This window comes from Bombus terrestris, chromosome 2, assembly GCF_910591885.1.
Source record: "Bombus terrestris chromosome 2, iyBomTerr1.2, whole genome shotgun sequence".
NCBI lineage: Eukaryota > Metazoa > Arthropoda > Insecta > Hymenoptera > Apidae > Bombus > Bombus terrestris.
In genome coordinates this window covers 11173187-11186593 of record NC_063270.1, presented here as the reverse complement: position 1 = coordinate 11186593, position 13407 = coordinate 11173187, and the positions used below count along the sequence as shown (strand labels likewise).

The 13407-nt window shown below is 38.4% G+C and overlaps 2 protein-coding genes across 8 annotated transcripts in view; one reads left to right on the top strand and one right to left on the bottom strand.

Moving 5' to 3' along the window:
* The window catches only part of LOC100652098 (CREB-regulated transcription coactivator 1), a 64953-nt gene that overhangs the window by 4651 nt on the left and 46895 nt on the right, over positions 1 to 13407 (top strand). For 6 of the 7 annotated variants that reach the window (XM_048410503.1, XM_048410498.1, XM_048410496.1 and 3 more), the window contains exon 2: positions 3514 to 3762. The exons of the other annotated variant lie outside the window; for it this stretch is intronic. In XM_048410503.1, the coding sequence (XP_048266460.1) occupies positions 3514 to 3762 (249 nt within the window). The remainder of the gene's footprint in view (positions 1 to 3513; positions 3763 to 13407) is intronic. 7 annotated transcript variants of the gene reach the window in all.
* On the bottom strand, positions 6291 to 9885 carry LOC100651911 (pheromone-binding protein-related protein 6). Its single transcript, XM_048410566.1, has 6 exons — positions 9729 to 9885; positions 8605 to 8686; positions 8401 to 8489; positions 8030 to 8132; positions 7729 to 7793; positions 6291 to 6699 (listed from the first exon to the last, which is right to left on the bottom strand). Exons 1-6 carry the CDS (start codon positions 9795 to 9797, stop codon positions 6682 to 6684), a joined length of 426 nt encoding a protein of 141 aa, XP_048266523.1. The 5' UTR covers positions 9798 to 9885; the 3' UTR covers positions 6291 to 6681.

The window sequence follows — 13407 nt, the reverse complement described above, 5'->3', positions numbered from 1 at the left end:
AAATAGAGACAAAAGGAGAGAAAGAGAGACGGGACAGAGCGTGTACGTGTGTATGTATGTATGTGCGCGCGCGCGCATGAAATTAATCCCATTGAACAGAAAGTCAGTTTTCGAGAGCGAAATATTTCAGTTTTCGGATTAATATCCGAGCCACTTATAGAACTCTTCGATCGTGGTCGGAGATTTAATTGATTTATCGAATAACGAATCACCATTCTCTCTATATTCATCGTACTCTTCTATTTTCTCGCGAAGAATTACTTCTACTCGGTATTTTAAACCCTCCGGTATAGAATAATTAAGGAGCTTTCTGGAAAAAAGTGCTGTAAGATAAAATGGTGAATCGAGTAATATTACGTTGATACGTTTTAGTTCCAGTTTTCTAATGTTAGTTACGCTTCGATCGTTCATTGTATATAACGGATCTTAAAGAACCTTGTCATTTTTATATATAAACGATAAAGATAGACGTGTATCATAATTGTTTGATTATTCGATTAGAAAATATATTTGTCCAGCGGTAAGAAACGAAAATATTGGCAAAGCTTCTGCTGTGAAGTTCCGTGTAAATCTACACCATATTCCGTGTGGAACAACTTTTGAATTAACAATCTAGATATCTTATAATTCATTATCGTTAAGCAAGTGGATGCAATTATGCAGTAGGAGCAATTAATTTATTAATCATTGGTGTTACGTACAAGTGACGAAGTTGTAGATTCCAATCGAGAGGCAAATTATATCATTATCAGATAATTAAAATGGCACGTGTTACTCTATCATTGAATTGGTTTTTCAATGTATAAGAATACGACTCCGGTCAGAAAAATATCTTGTTTCCTTTAAGAAACACGAAATGATAAATACCTTGTTTACGAATAGGTAAATTCACCTGAATAAATTCTTTACTCGATACCAGTGAATTTGTACTTGAAACATATTTTCGTTAAAATATCAGAATCTGCTCAAATATCGTGATATTTGATGACCACTCTGTATATTTACTATAGACCAATAGGTTCTTTTTCAGAAAGCTCCACAATTTCTCGCAGGTTTTTCGCGTTTTTTCACGGGAACAAAAATATGATAGTCGAGCGAAAGGCGAGTTACGTGAAATTTCTAACGCTGCGTCATCTGGTCGAGCGAATGCAAAACGAGTTGTATCTACTCGTACAAGAAAAAAAGAAAAAAAAAACGGATACTTTCACCGCGTGGAATTGCGTAATCCTAACGTGAAACATAGGTGGCCGGCCGTGAGTGCACTTTTATCGCAGTCCGTTTAATTTTTCTCCGTTTAACTTTATTGCGATGTATTTTCTATCATAGTTTGTTTATAGGCTACGCTGTGTGAGAACAGGCTTTCTTAACAAGGAGCATTATTCGATTAACCGATGGTGGAATTTCTCGATATACGAGTCTACTGCCAGAATGCTGCAAAGTTCGTAAAAATATTTCTGAGAAAATGTTATTGGCAATTGGTTTAAGTAGTTAGCTCTATCTCTGTTCACTGTATATCCGTCTTTGTCATTTCTTTATTATTTTGTATCACGACCACATATCGACGCATCGCGACCGAGAATCTCTTTCGACGACGATAAGCTCTTTGCACACAATTGGAAACATCTATTTGAATAGAAAATGTGACGAAAATTCCTATCTAAAGTTTGCCAATCTTTCAAACGCTTACCATAGGAAATTTTTACGAACGTGTCGTATGCATTGTACAAACTTTCAAATTTCATCAGTACTGTAATCACACATCTTGGTATTAAACATGTTTCTCCCAGCCACTCTGAATATTTGAAATATCGATCGTTATAACATCAGCTAGATCCTTCGTTTCTATAAAACTCCATGGATTTATCACCTAGTTTTAAAAAAGACTCGGAATTTTCAACTCAACAGACATAATTCTTCCATCTTTCTACTATGTCCTATTAAAGTATCTCTGCTCTCTTTTAGCCACAAATTAATATCAAAATTGGCAAATCAACCAGTGCTATTCCTGTGCGATCTTCCATTGCCACTGGGATCTTTTAAATAATTTTGCGAACATTGTAGCGTACCATTCCGAACCGTTCAACAACGATTGAATAGCGTTCCTTGTAAGATTCTCGTGAAGAGGGTACGAGCTACGCTCCTATCGGTTCTCTTGTATCATCCCAAACATTTCCCTACGAATCGTTCGAATTTTTTTGCTCCTGGTCTCGGCTGGAAAAACAAGAACCCAGAAGTGGAATTCGAATGATGATAAAACCATGGAAGGAGAGGAGGATGTTTATCGGATCGTGGTTGGGCCAGGAATGCGGGTCTAAAGTTTGAGACGCGTAGGATTTTAACGATCGGGACCGAAAGAGAAGGGAAGAATATCCCAAACGCGTTCCTTCCTAAAATTCCCATGAAACACGTTGCTCTTAATGTAACGTTGGAGTTTTTGAATGCTATCGATTTTCAGTCAAAACCTGATCGAGAGTCTCTCAAATTTTGTGTTGATAGCAACGTTCAATCGCCAGGCTAGAAAGCTTCTTATAAATCCTAATATAAATCGTAGAAGCTCGCCTGATTCGATATATTCAATTTCAGCAAACGTCGAAAGTATGTTTGTAGGTGACGATCTTTCGATTCTCGATAAATCCGCTCGTTCTTATACGTTCATTCTATCCGTCCTGGATCTTTCCAAGTCGATCTTAGAAAGTGTCCTTTTTCGTTGAAAAGAAGGAGAAAGAACCGTTTGGTTTCACAAAAGTATTTAAATATTAATAGAAACGTTTTATGAAGATCTGATGTGTGTTATATAAAACTCTGTGGAATTTCATTAACACTGTAACGAATAACGATATTATATAGTATCGTGATCATATTGGTAAAGTTCGAAACAAATCTGAAATTATATCTACGAGTTACGAAAAATTAATCATTAAACGATCGATAAATTCGATCGCATTAATCAAACTGCAATATTTAGTGGAACTGCTCTTGATTCTAATTATACGTTTAAGATATTCGTATTTCGAATTTAAAATTCTTACGTTTAAATCGTATGATTCGTAAATCAGTAATCTTTTTTAACGCGTAAAACGTTAGGTCGAGTTACTCTTATTCTTATTTATATCTTTGAAAATGAAAGGTGTACATTCTCGAATTGGTTTCAGTTTCAGTTATATAATCGTGACAGTTGTATCTCGTTACAGTTTCGCTGAAATTTCAAACAATTTTCTATAACGCACATTTTCTATATTCGTGCATGCTCTCCGTCACCATAAATGTTCAATTATTCCCATAAATCACCGTATATCTATAACTCAACCAGATACGGAAACGAAAACGGACGAAGTATTTAAAAAATACCTGTATAAAACGAAATGGAAAGGAAAAAGGAAAAAGAAAGAAGAAAGCTAGGCACGTTTAGCGTAATACGATAAATAAACGCGATGGAAAAGAAAAGGCAAGAGACGGTAGTTTGCCGAAGAAAGCGAACAAGTTGGTGACCATATGAATGATGGACCTGCTTAGGTCGCCTCGGCGAGCAGCTCGGTGTGTGCCAGTCCCACGGGATCCGGGGTACTGGAGACTCCGCTGTCCGTGAAGAGTGCCGGCGCCAGTCCACCTCAGTCCAGCGGCAAACACCTGCACATTAACCTGGGAAATCAGTTCAGGGCGGGTGGCTCTCTGCCGAATGTTAACAACAACGCGAATTGCGGCAATGACGCGAAAGAACACGCATCGCCGCACAACGCCGCTATCCACTCGATCGACCTTAAGGTATTGGTCATCTAACAAACCGTGTCAAACTTAGCTGTTTTTCGTCTTCACTGCCCCCTTTTTTTATTTTTACATATATGTACGTCTACATAGACATATTGCACCCACGTTGTCTTTTGGTTTTTCTTTTACCTGTTTCCTAGTTGCTTTTTGCGCCCTTCCGATCATCGATCGTCGTTCCCCTTTCGAATACAAAGCTCGTAAATCAATATATCGCCATGGCGCCAAAGCCATTTCGAAGTAGACGATCGATACAAGAGCGAAACGGTCGTGAACAGATTTTTCTCTTTTTTCGTATCTTCTGTGTAAAAGAAAGTTCTTATCGAGCAAGAATGAAAGTTAACGGTGGTCAGAGCAAACCGGGCGCGTACGCTGTTAGATATAAGCAGAAACAGGATTATTTCGAGTCAAGCTAAGTAATTTTCCAAATTGTAACTCGTCAAATTCGGTTCTTAAATTTTCATCTATTTACGTTCGAAAATAAACTACCTGTTCAACTCGTCGTTATTAGCGACGCGATAAACAGTGAAATATGTCGTATAGTTTTCTACATGGATGTCTACTCGTCGAAAGGAAAGTTTATTCGATTATTCTTAATATTGCCAGTTTCTTACGATACTTATTTCTTATTTCTTACGTAATACTTGATCGCTGACTCAAATAATCCTACTACAGTCTTATTCGAATTATTCTCTCGTTTCTCGTATATTTACTGGATCTAAACTATCCGATACTATCGTATTCCCTCGTTATTATGTAAAAGACCATTGTTTCGTAATATACAACAAGTTAGATTATTCTGTGCAAAGTTCAAGATTAAATTTTCACATGTCGAAGCTTAGCTGACTCGAATAACCCTTCCGTACTGTATACACTGTATTCGATTTGGCTCGCGGATGCGCGGTAGCTTGCACGGTATTGAAATTACATCGGTGTTGGTTCGATCAATTATACGAACATTATGGGGGATCTCTACTTGTTGCGAGTCCACGTTCGAAGCGTGACTCATGACTGGAGCAACGTACGGGCGATCGCGTGCCTCCTTTCATTAAACCGACTATTTCCAGTCGCCGTGTAAAAATAGACGTTTCAAGATTTTTCTCCGTAGTCGGACCGCGTTGTTCGATTCGATTCGTTTGGCCGTTCTCCCTGGATTTCGCGAGCGAAACGAAACGTTCCGCGCGTGAAGCGGAACCGAGCCGAGCGCATACTCGCGCGCGGTTACGCAAACTTTCCATTATCCGTTTGGTTCGACGCGAAATATCCCAAAATCGATTTCGAAACACGTTCGTGTTAATCTCGACCGACTGGAATTCGCCGTTAGTTCGCCAGCTGGTCGAGGAATCGAGCTTCCATTAAACGACACCACGTGCACCACGTCCGCGACACGCGGATCAATCGATTCCCTCGACCATTCAATCTACCTCTCCCCCCCTCTCTCTCTCATTTTTCTCGTTTTTTTCCTTTTTTCTTTCTTTGATACGATGTTTCTGCACGATAACGCATGACAACTTTTACTTAACAGTAGTTGGATAGCATAATGTGAGAAATAATAGTAGCTGTATAATTCCACGAGGAAACTTTTTGATGGAATTATCGAAGCATGAATAGATGGGTCGATATGCCGAAGCGACAGTTCGAGGTGCATGCGTGGTTTTGCCTTAGTCCTTAGAAGGTAACGAACTGCTAATTTGAATGTTAAGAGCGTAGAGTTCAGGTGTTTGCTCCTTTTTCATCGCGTTTTCGTGATCTAGATTCGAGGTAGCTACCGCGAAGGTCTGTCGTGATCGGTTGACAACGGTTGACGTAATAATAAGCGTGACAAAGCCGCGAAATTTTACGTTTATCCATCGACACGCTAAAATATCTTCTCACGTTTCTGTACTTTTCAATGAAAACGATCTAAATAATTACACGAACGTTGTAGCATTGAAATACTTTTTAAATAATATCGTAACGTGTAGTTAGGTATATTATTTGTCGTTGAAGCATCGTTCGATATAGCCTATCGTTGTGATATCGCGTTATCACCCGATCAGTTTGATTTAGGCGATCGAGAATAAAAGATTCAAACGACGATCGATTAAAACTTTAAACATTCGCTATCAATGAGTGCGAATTTCAAGTTGAAATCGAAACGATATTGAATCGCGACAGCATCCGATAATATTGCGCAACAGTTACGTCGAGACAAAGTCATAATAAAATTATCTTGGAACTTTAAGGATACCAGTTAAAATAGCAGCGTGTTGGACTTTTGCATATCATTATACAACGGAGGAAATGGCTATTCGGTGTTTCGCGCAAACATATAATTACGTTATATTCGAAGACATTCGCAAATTAGATTGTCATGCAAATTATAGTATCAATGAGCCGCAAATCGCGTCTCGACCATTGCGTAACGTAACCACGTCCAGGATACGCGTTATTATTGCGTCTCCAAATGAATTAGTCGCACACTCGAGCGCAACAGATTTCGTGGTAATACATTTTTTTTATTATTGGGCGAATGACTAAAACGCGTGTTCCCTTGGCCGATTTTTATATTTTTCAAGTTTTCCGTACACTCGCTGAATATATTTCATCTTAACAACGATTTACATTGCATTCCTCTCTGTAATTACTTGAATTATAAGTTTGTTCGTTCTCTTCGAACGAAACGTACATACTCGTTTTAGACAAACTAATGTTCGGTATAGGTACACGAATTATATCAATTTTGGTTACGTACACGATGCGTGTTTTCTTAGGTTTTTTCTTCTTTTTTTTCCTTTTTTTTTTCTTTCTTTCGTTGTTTATTATCGTCGAATATCCATTCACGTAATCGTTTCCCAGTCTATCCGTAATTTTTCTGTCGTTGCCTGTAGAAAAAAGGATCGTTCCGTCGTCCCGGGATATAATCTTCTTTGCTTGACCTTAGACAATGAACCATACCTGAAAATCGAAGGAGTTCCTTGAATTATAACTGAAACGACTTAAATGTTATATCTGCCTCGGTAACTGTTCGCATGTTGTCACATTTTCTGTACGTTCGTGTGTCTAAAATTATACGTAGACTGCGAATTCTTATGAGAACGAAGGTGCATAAATGTACGTAATGTGGAAAAATATCTAAAGCGGAACACTCTTTGTTTATTTAGTTCGTATATATGCGAGACAAGTCCTATTAGCGTGCAGAGATTTTTGCAAATAGCATGCCGTTGTTAGCTAAAAATAGAAAGTATGTCGCTTGCAGCATTGAACAAAATTTTGCAACAGCATTTCCAAAAGAGATTGTTATCGATCCGACGAAGAAGTCGAGCGAGTTGCACTTGGAATTCGCTACGTTGCATAGGCAATTTACAGGGTCAGAGAAACAGAGAAATAGTTCGTAGTATAACAAAGTGAATAGAAAGACTGAAACTATCCAAAACGATCTCGTAGAAGTGTAAAAACTAATTCTCCCAAGTAATCGTGCACAATGTAAAGCTATGTTAATTGGTTTCAAAAAGGAAGGGCACATCACATACAGTTCTTCGAGTTTCAAGTGCGTTCATTTTGAACGCAGTCATTATGCGTATGTATGTGTAACAGTGAGTGTGTTTGATAGTCACAGAATTGTGATCGTAATGTCGATGCCGCATTCTGTGTCCTGATTTACAAAAAGCAAGTACCAAAGATCTATAAGATTTAATAACGTTATAATATTCGGTGCGTTGTATCATTTAGCACGTGAAAGGTCCCATTTCTTTGCTTGCGTTGAGAAAAATTTGAATTTGCACAAATATCTGCACTCTAATTATACGTTGTTTTAGATGTTGATTGCATGGAAGTGCATGTTAATTATGACTAGACGTAGAAATGGTATTTCTATGTTTCGAATCGATCGATATAATTGCCTTTGAATATGACTCTTACTTTCACTAGATATTATCTGTCTGCTATCGTAAAAGAAAGTAAGGAATGTATGTGAAATGCACTTACGTCCGGTGCTTCCGCCATAGCGCATTTGGCGAGGTTATATATCTTGTCGCATTTATCAGAGCCCGCTGTAAGAACCATAACGAAAGTTAGATGGCTGTAAAATTGAAGATGTATAAATTTTCTATTTCGAGAAACATGAATTTTCTATCGGGAAATTTAAACCTGAATTTTTCATTTTTAAGCTTCAAGATCGAACGTACTATGTTACTTGAAATGTGAATGTTCAGCCGTGAAATTTAATGTTTGAAAGAGAAAGTAAAAATGATTTAAAACTTTAAGTATAACACAAGTAGTCACATACGTGCTGGGGTACATTTGGACATAACCGACTCTGCTCTTGCCTGGAGTTGATCTGGCAGCAGACCTAACAACATATCCGCGTCTATGTCGCCTTCGTCATCGACCTAAATGAAAAGATTCTTTGACTAATCGTTGCCTTTGTTTAATTCACTAGCTGCCATGGTTCTCGTTTGACGAGTATACAAAAAATCTATATAATAATGATCCCAAAATTAGGATTTAGAAAATAAATATATATATATAATATTCGAGAATTTAAACGAAACATTCGATAAATCGTATTAATGACCAATTAATACCTATAGAATTAATATAATGTCAAGAAAAAGGAAATTGGCAGCTAATGGGTTTGCGGTTGCTAGTTGAACTTACCAAGCTGAACGCTTCGAGCAAGCAAAACATGTAGCAAGTGATCGACGTATCGTCTTTTAGTACTCCCTTGTCCACCTCGTCGATTTGTGCTGTGTTATGAATCGATTAGTTAGTTTTAATTTACTCGTACAAATTTTCAAATTCTCAACTTGCTGGTTAATCGTCTTCGAATTTGTTGCGAGTTATGGTGATCGTGGTACTAACCTTGCGTCGTGCCATGCTCGCTCATGCACCGAGCCTTGTCCTCTGCCACCATGTCGAATATCTCAGGTGGTAGCCAGTCCGGCTATAAACAAATCGAAATGATCATACGTGAGTGCCTTTTTCTCTCTTAATGATTTTATCGAGCAGCTCTTCTCTTTCTTTCTATCTTTTTAACGACCCCATTGTATATCTACGATTCGTTACGGCAAGAAAATTCATCGAGAATTCGACACGGGTGACATTGTCGATGAAGGGAGGAACTTAACGATGTCCAAGTTCCATCATAGTATAACACGGTATGGTACTTAACGCGCACTGCTTGAACGATTTGCTTTGAGATCGTTGCCATTAGCATAGATTACACGAATAGTTGGCAAGAATTTATAATTTGATAGATTCAGATAAATGGAATACTTGAAATAATATCGGAATCGATTTTACCCAGTTGAAACCTGATTTCAGACACGAGGCTGGTCCATTCCGAGTAAAATCGTCTAAATTCCTTATTATTGTATTTCCTCTCGTTTACGTAACGATACGTTTCCTTATATATATATATTAGGTCGTCCGAAAAGTTTCTTTCGTTTTATAAGGAAATAATGGACGCACAACATTTTCCGTTTTATATTATTTTATCGAATTACGTATGATCCATTTTCTTCTATCAAAATAAAGATCACAATGTTCGACAGATTAGATTTCATATTTATATAAAGATGCGTCGTTATAAAAGACGTGTCTGTAAAAGAAAGACACTTTTCGGACAACCCTATATATATATGAAATTATATTTCTTTACGAGAGAAAGATAAAGAAAACAATAAAAAGAATAATAGAGGTAAAAGATGAACGAACGTCTAAGCAATAACGCAATTAATACGATAGAAACTTTCTACGCTCCAATTAGGCTTTCTGTTCGATCTCGAGTTCACTTGCCCCGTTATCGATTAGCCGGCCATACGGGTTGTTCGTATTGTTATTATTTGCGCGCGTTGACTCGTTTATATCTCTAATAACTTTGTCCCTGACGAATCGATCAGATCAAATACTAGAGTTCCTTTAGTCCTCCTCGTCTCGTCTCTCATCCCCTCACGACAAAAGTAAGCCCTTCCTTGAAAGCTTACCACGGCGTTCACGAAAATCGTCTGCAAGCACACGAGGCCAAGATACAGCAACGCTTGTTTGCCACCCATGATATACGTAGTCGAATAGCACTCGTTATAATCCCGACACTGTTTGTCACACTTTTGCGAGTATTGTATGAAGCGATGTTACCTGTCGCGGCGTTTTTATAACGCCTCAATTAGGAAGAACGTGCGGGGTGCACGGGATGTGGGCGTGTGCAAGAGGAGGGTTACCAAGCATGTATCTATCGTTCGTTGATTGAAGCCTCTTTGTCGTTCGGTTGTTGGCTGAGACACGGATAATTTTCGGCCGCGTAACGGAAGTGCGCTTTGGATTACGTACAAAGTCGCGATCGTGATCTTGAGCGTTTCCTGTGTCCTGTTTCCTTTTGTGAATGAATCGAAAAGTTGTTGGTTTTTTTCTTTTTTCCAATGAATTTTATTCGAGCGTGTAAAGCTAGCTTGAGATTAGCCGAGTTTTTGGAAGCCAGGCCAATTCAAATTCGAGTAATTCGAAAGTTGTCGATTAGCGTGAAATTGTTAGTTATTCGATTCGAAACATCCTTTCGAGTTTCTTCGATTATTCTCGCTCGTTAATTGATTTCTAGTAATTTGATATATTTCATTAACGTGGACCTGTTACTTTAGCTGACTTCAAATATCCTTTGCAACTTCCTAACGAAGTTAAGGTTCTCTCAATTATTTTTCGATCTAGAAAGAAAAATAGCCATTGCTAGGTAACGTAATGTTACTTCTGTTCGATTCTCCACTCGATGTTATCGCTTCTCTAAACCAGCTCCACTGTTTTTTAACTTTGTATTCGCTCGTAATTAACGTTTCGTACAGGTACGCTGGAACTACCAAAATTCGAGTAATTCGACTAACGTAGACTACGAGAGTTAAGCTAACAATACTTTCATTCGGGAATGTTATGGTTCACGATACATCGATCATCTATTTGATCGCTTTAGGACGTTGTTTTTACATGGAACATCATTTTTTGTGTCGATGAACACACAGGCGTCCATTGGTCAGCGTGGCTAATGGTAAATGAGTTAGCAATCTGTAGTCTGTTGTGACTGCTGAAATTACAGCGTTGTCTATGTTTCCTCTAATGACTCGTTAGACGACTCCGGCGAGCTAATTTTTTATGATTAAAATGTGAAATCGTTTGTTACAGAGATTTGCAAATAATTGTATCGAATTACTCGGCCGACGATACATTCCGTAATGCACAATATGTAATATACACATAATACTTATGTAAATTTTCAAATTTTAATGATTGAAATCCAGTTGGGCTTTCAACAACGCAAATTATTTTCTCGGAAACGTCGGATTGGCCATCTATTTATTTCGAGTCGCTTGAACACAGTTCTGTGAAGAAGGCACAACGCATTAAACTTTAAAATCAGTTTCGTCGTAAACAAGTACGCTTATCATTAAGGTAATTAAGAACTTATTAAAATGCAATGTTACGTAATATGCAACATCGAGCGTGGAACGGTTAATAAAACTTCCTTTTCTCTGTCTTATTTTATTGTAAAAACACATTAATAATATATGTATATATATATATATATATATATATATGACATGCAAAAGTATGCATATGACATACAATAGGCTATCGTAATCAAATTTTTTAAAAAGTTAAAAATTGTACATCGTTAAAACGTGAACTCTCACGTTGTTCGAGTGTCTGTCGTACGTTCTCCCATAATTCGTTTCTAGAATTTAATATCTGTAAAATTAACCTACGTTAGGAGAGGCATCGTGATTGCGACACACTTCGAATTTAATTACCGTTTCGATCGAGCTCGAAGAACGATGTTCCGGCCCTCTTGTCGCGTCTCTTTTATCAATTTCACGGTCCGTCGGAAGTCTCGACTCTCGGAGAAATTCGTCGAGTGGCACGAGCAGTTGGAAAATTCCTCGTTGGAACCGTTTCTATGCGAACGACGCGACGCTTGGACGAGCCGAAAATCTTGTTTACCAGCTTTCGTAACTCGCTACCGGCTTGTAATTTGCCATCGAATCGCGATCGATCGTTGCTACCCGTGTGTATGCTAGAGCTTACAATATATCACTTATTCAGTGAGAACTAGCAAGGTCCGGCGATGTAACTTTGCTGAAATGCGGAACAGTATCGACATAGAGTAAGGAACGAAACGATCGACGGATATCCTTGTGTAGGGTCGGTTGAAACAAAGCTAGAAAATCAATAGTATTCTGGTAAACTAATTTTGATAAACGTTAAAAATCTTTTCCATATTTATGACTTGTCTGTCAGTCTTCCGTCAAGTATCTACGCGGATTACCTTACATTTTTCGATAATGTTGTACGCGTTATTCCACTAATTAGCCTTCAACGTACCAATCAGCTTAATCAGAACTGCAAAGCTAATTTTTATTTCGAACAAAATTCCGACAGAAAAATAACGATCTGTCGTACCGATGGAAAATTATATAATTCCTTATGTCACCGAGAAAAATTCGTGTCTTTATTTTTGTCGCGACCATCGTACGATCATTACGGTTGTTTGATACCTTGCGATCGCGAACACTGTAATTCGTCACGATGTTTCCTTCGGTTGCGGAGAAGCCGCTATTTTCAACTTTAACGAAATTATACGTAACGAAGCCCGAGCATCCTCTGTCACGTATATACGCGCATTAGTCGGTTTAACAGAGGGTGGAGCGTGCGTTCTCGCGTCGATGGATCCTCCGGTCGCGATAATTGCATTTTTCATTTATCCTCGCGAATGGAACCGGGCACGGGGAAGAAAAAGGGACGAGCGAAAAGGGGGATGAACGGGCCGTCGCGTGTTATCGAGCGTAGTAAGCTCGTTTGGTCAGAACCGCGCAAAAGGGGAACATACCCTGCTATCCATTTTTTATCGATGATCCTCTCACTGCTCAATTAAATTTCGAGCCAGATCGCTTGTCAAAATGTGACATTTAACGATCAGATGCGATCGATATACACAGCCGTCCGTAAATATTAGGACGATTACAGAAATGTGTCTACAGATGTAGACACATTTTACGAACATATTTTGCGCTATTCGATTTATTATTTTAATCCCAAATTTCAATCAAGATTTTCTGTATTTTTAATTCATATTCGTCACGTTCTTCCTCCGACTCTTACGAATAGTTTCCACAAATTTTTGCCTCGTTACTTTGCACCAATGTAAATTAGCAGTCGGCTAATAAACGTTTGTCTAATAATTTGAAGCAATTGTCGTGTCTTATATGCAGCTGAAAAGTGTTGTAATATTTACGAGTGGAAGTACGCGTGCAGCCAAAGAACACGTGTTTGTTTCCTTCTCGGTTTCCTGTTGGATCGTTAGCGAAAACGAATGGCAGAAATAGATAGAAGAATGGAACGTTGACCGACTCATTGACTGCTACAATTTTCACGCAACACTCGTCACTGATCAATCGCCTTTAACGAGCTCGCGCGAATCTGCGCGCATGGCCGTTAATTAACCGTGCTTGCCGAATTCGACTCCGTGGTTCTGGTCAAAGCGAAGTTATTCTGCTTTCATGACCGCGTGAAACCTTATTACTTAAAATATCTATCGCTAACAATGAATTCAAAAACATATACTGACCGGCGAACAGTATTCGCGAGTTGCCTATGAACAGTGATAGGTCTATTCTTGTTCAGTAA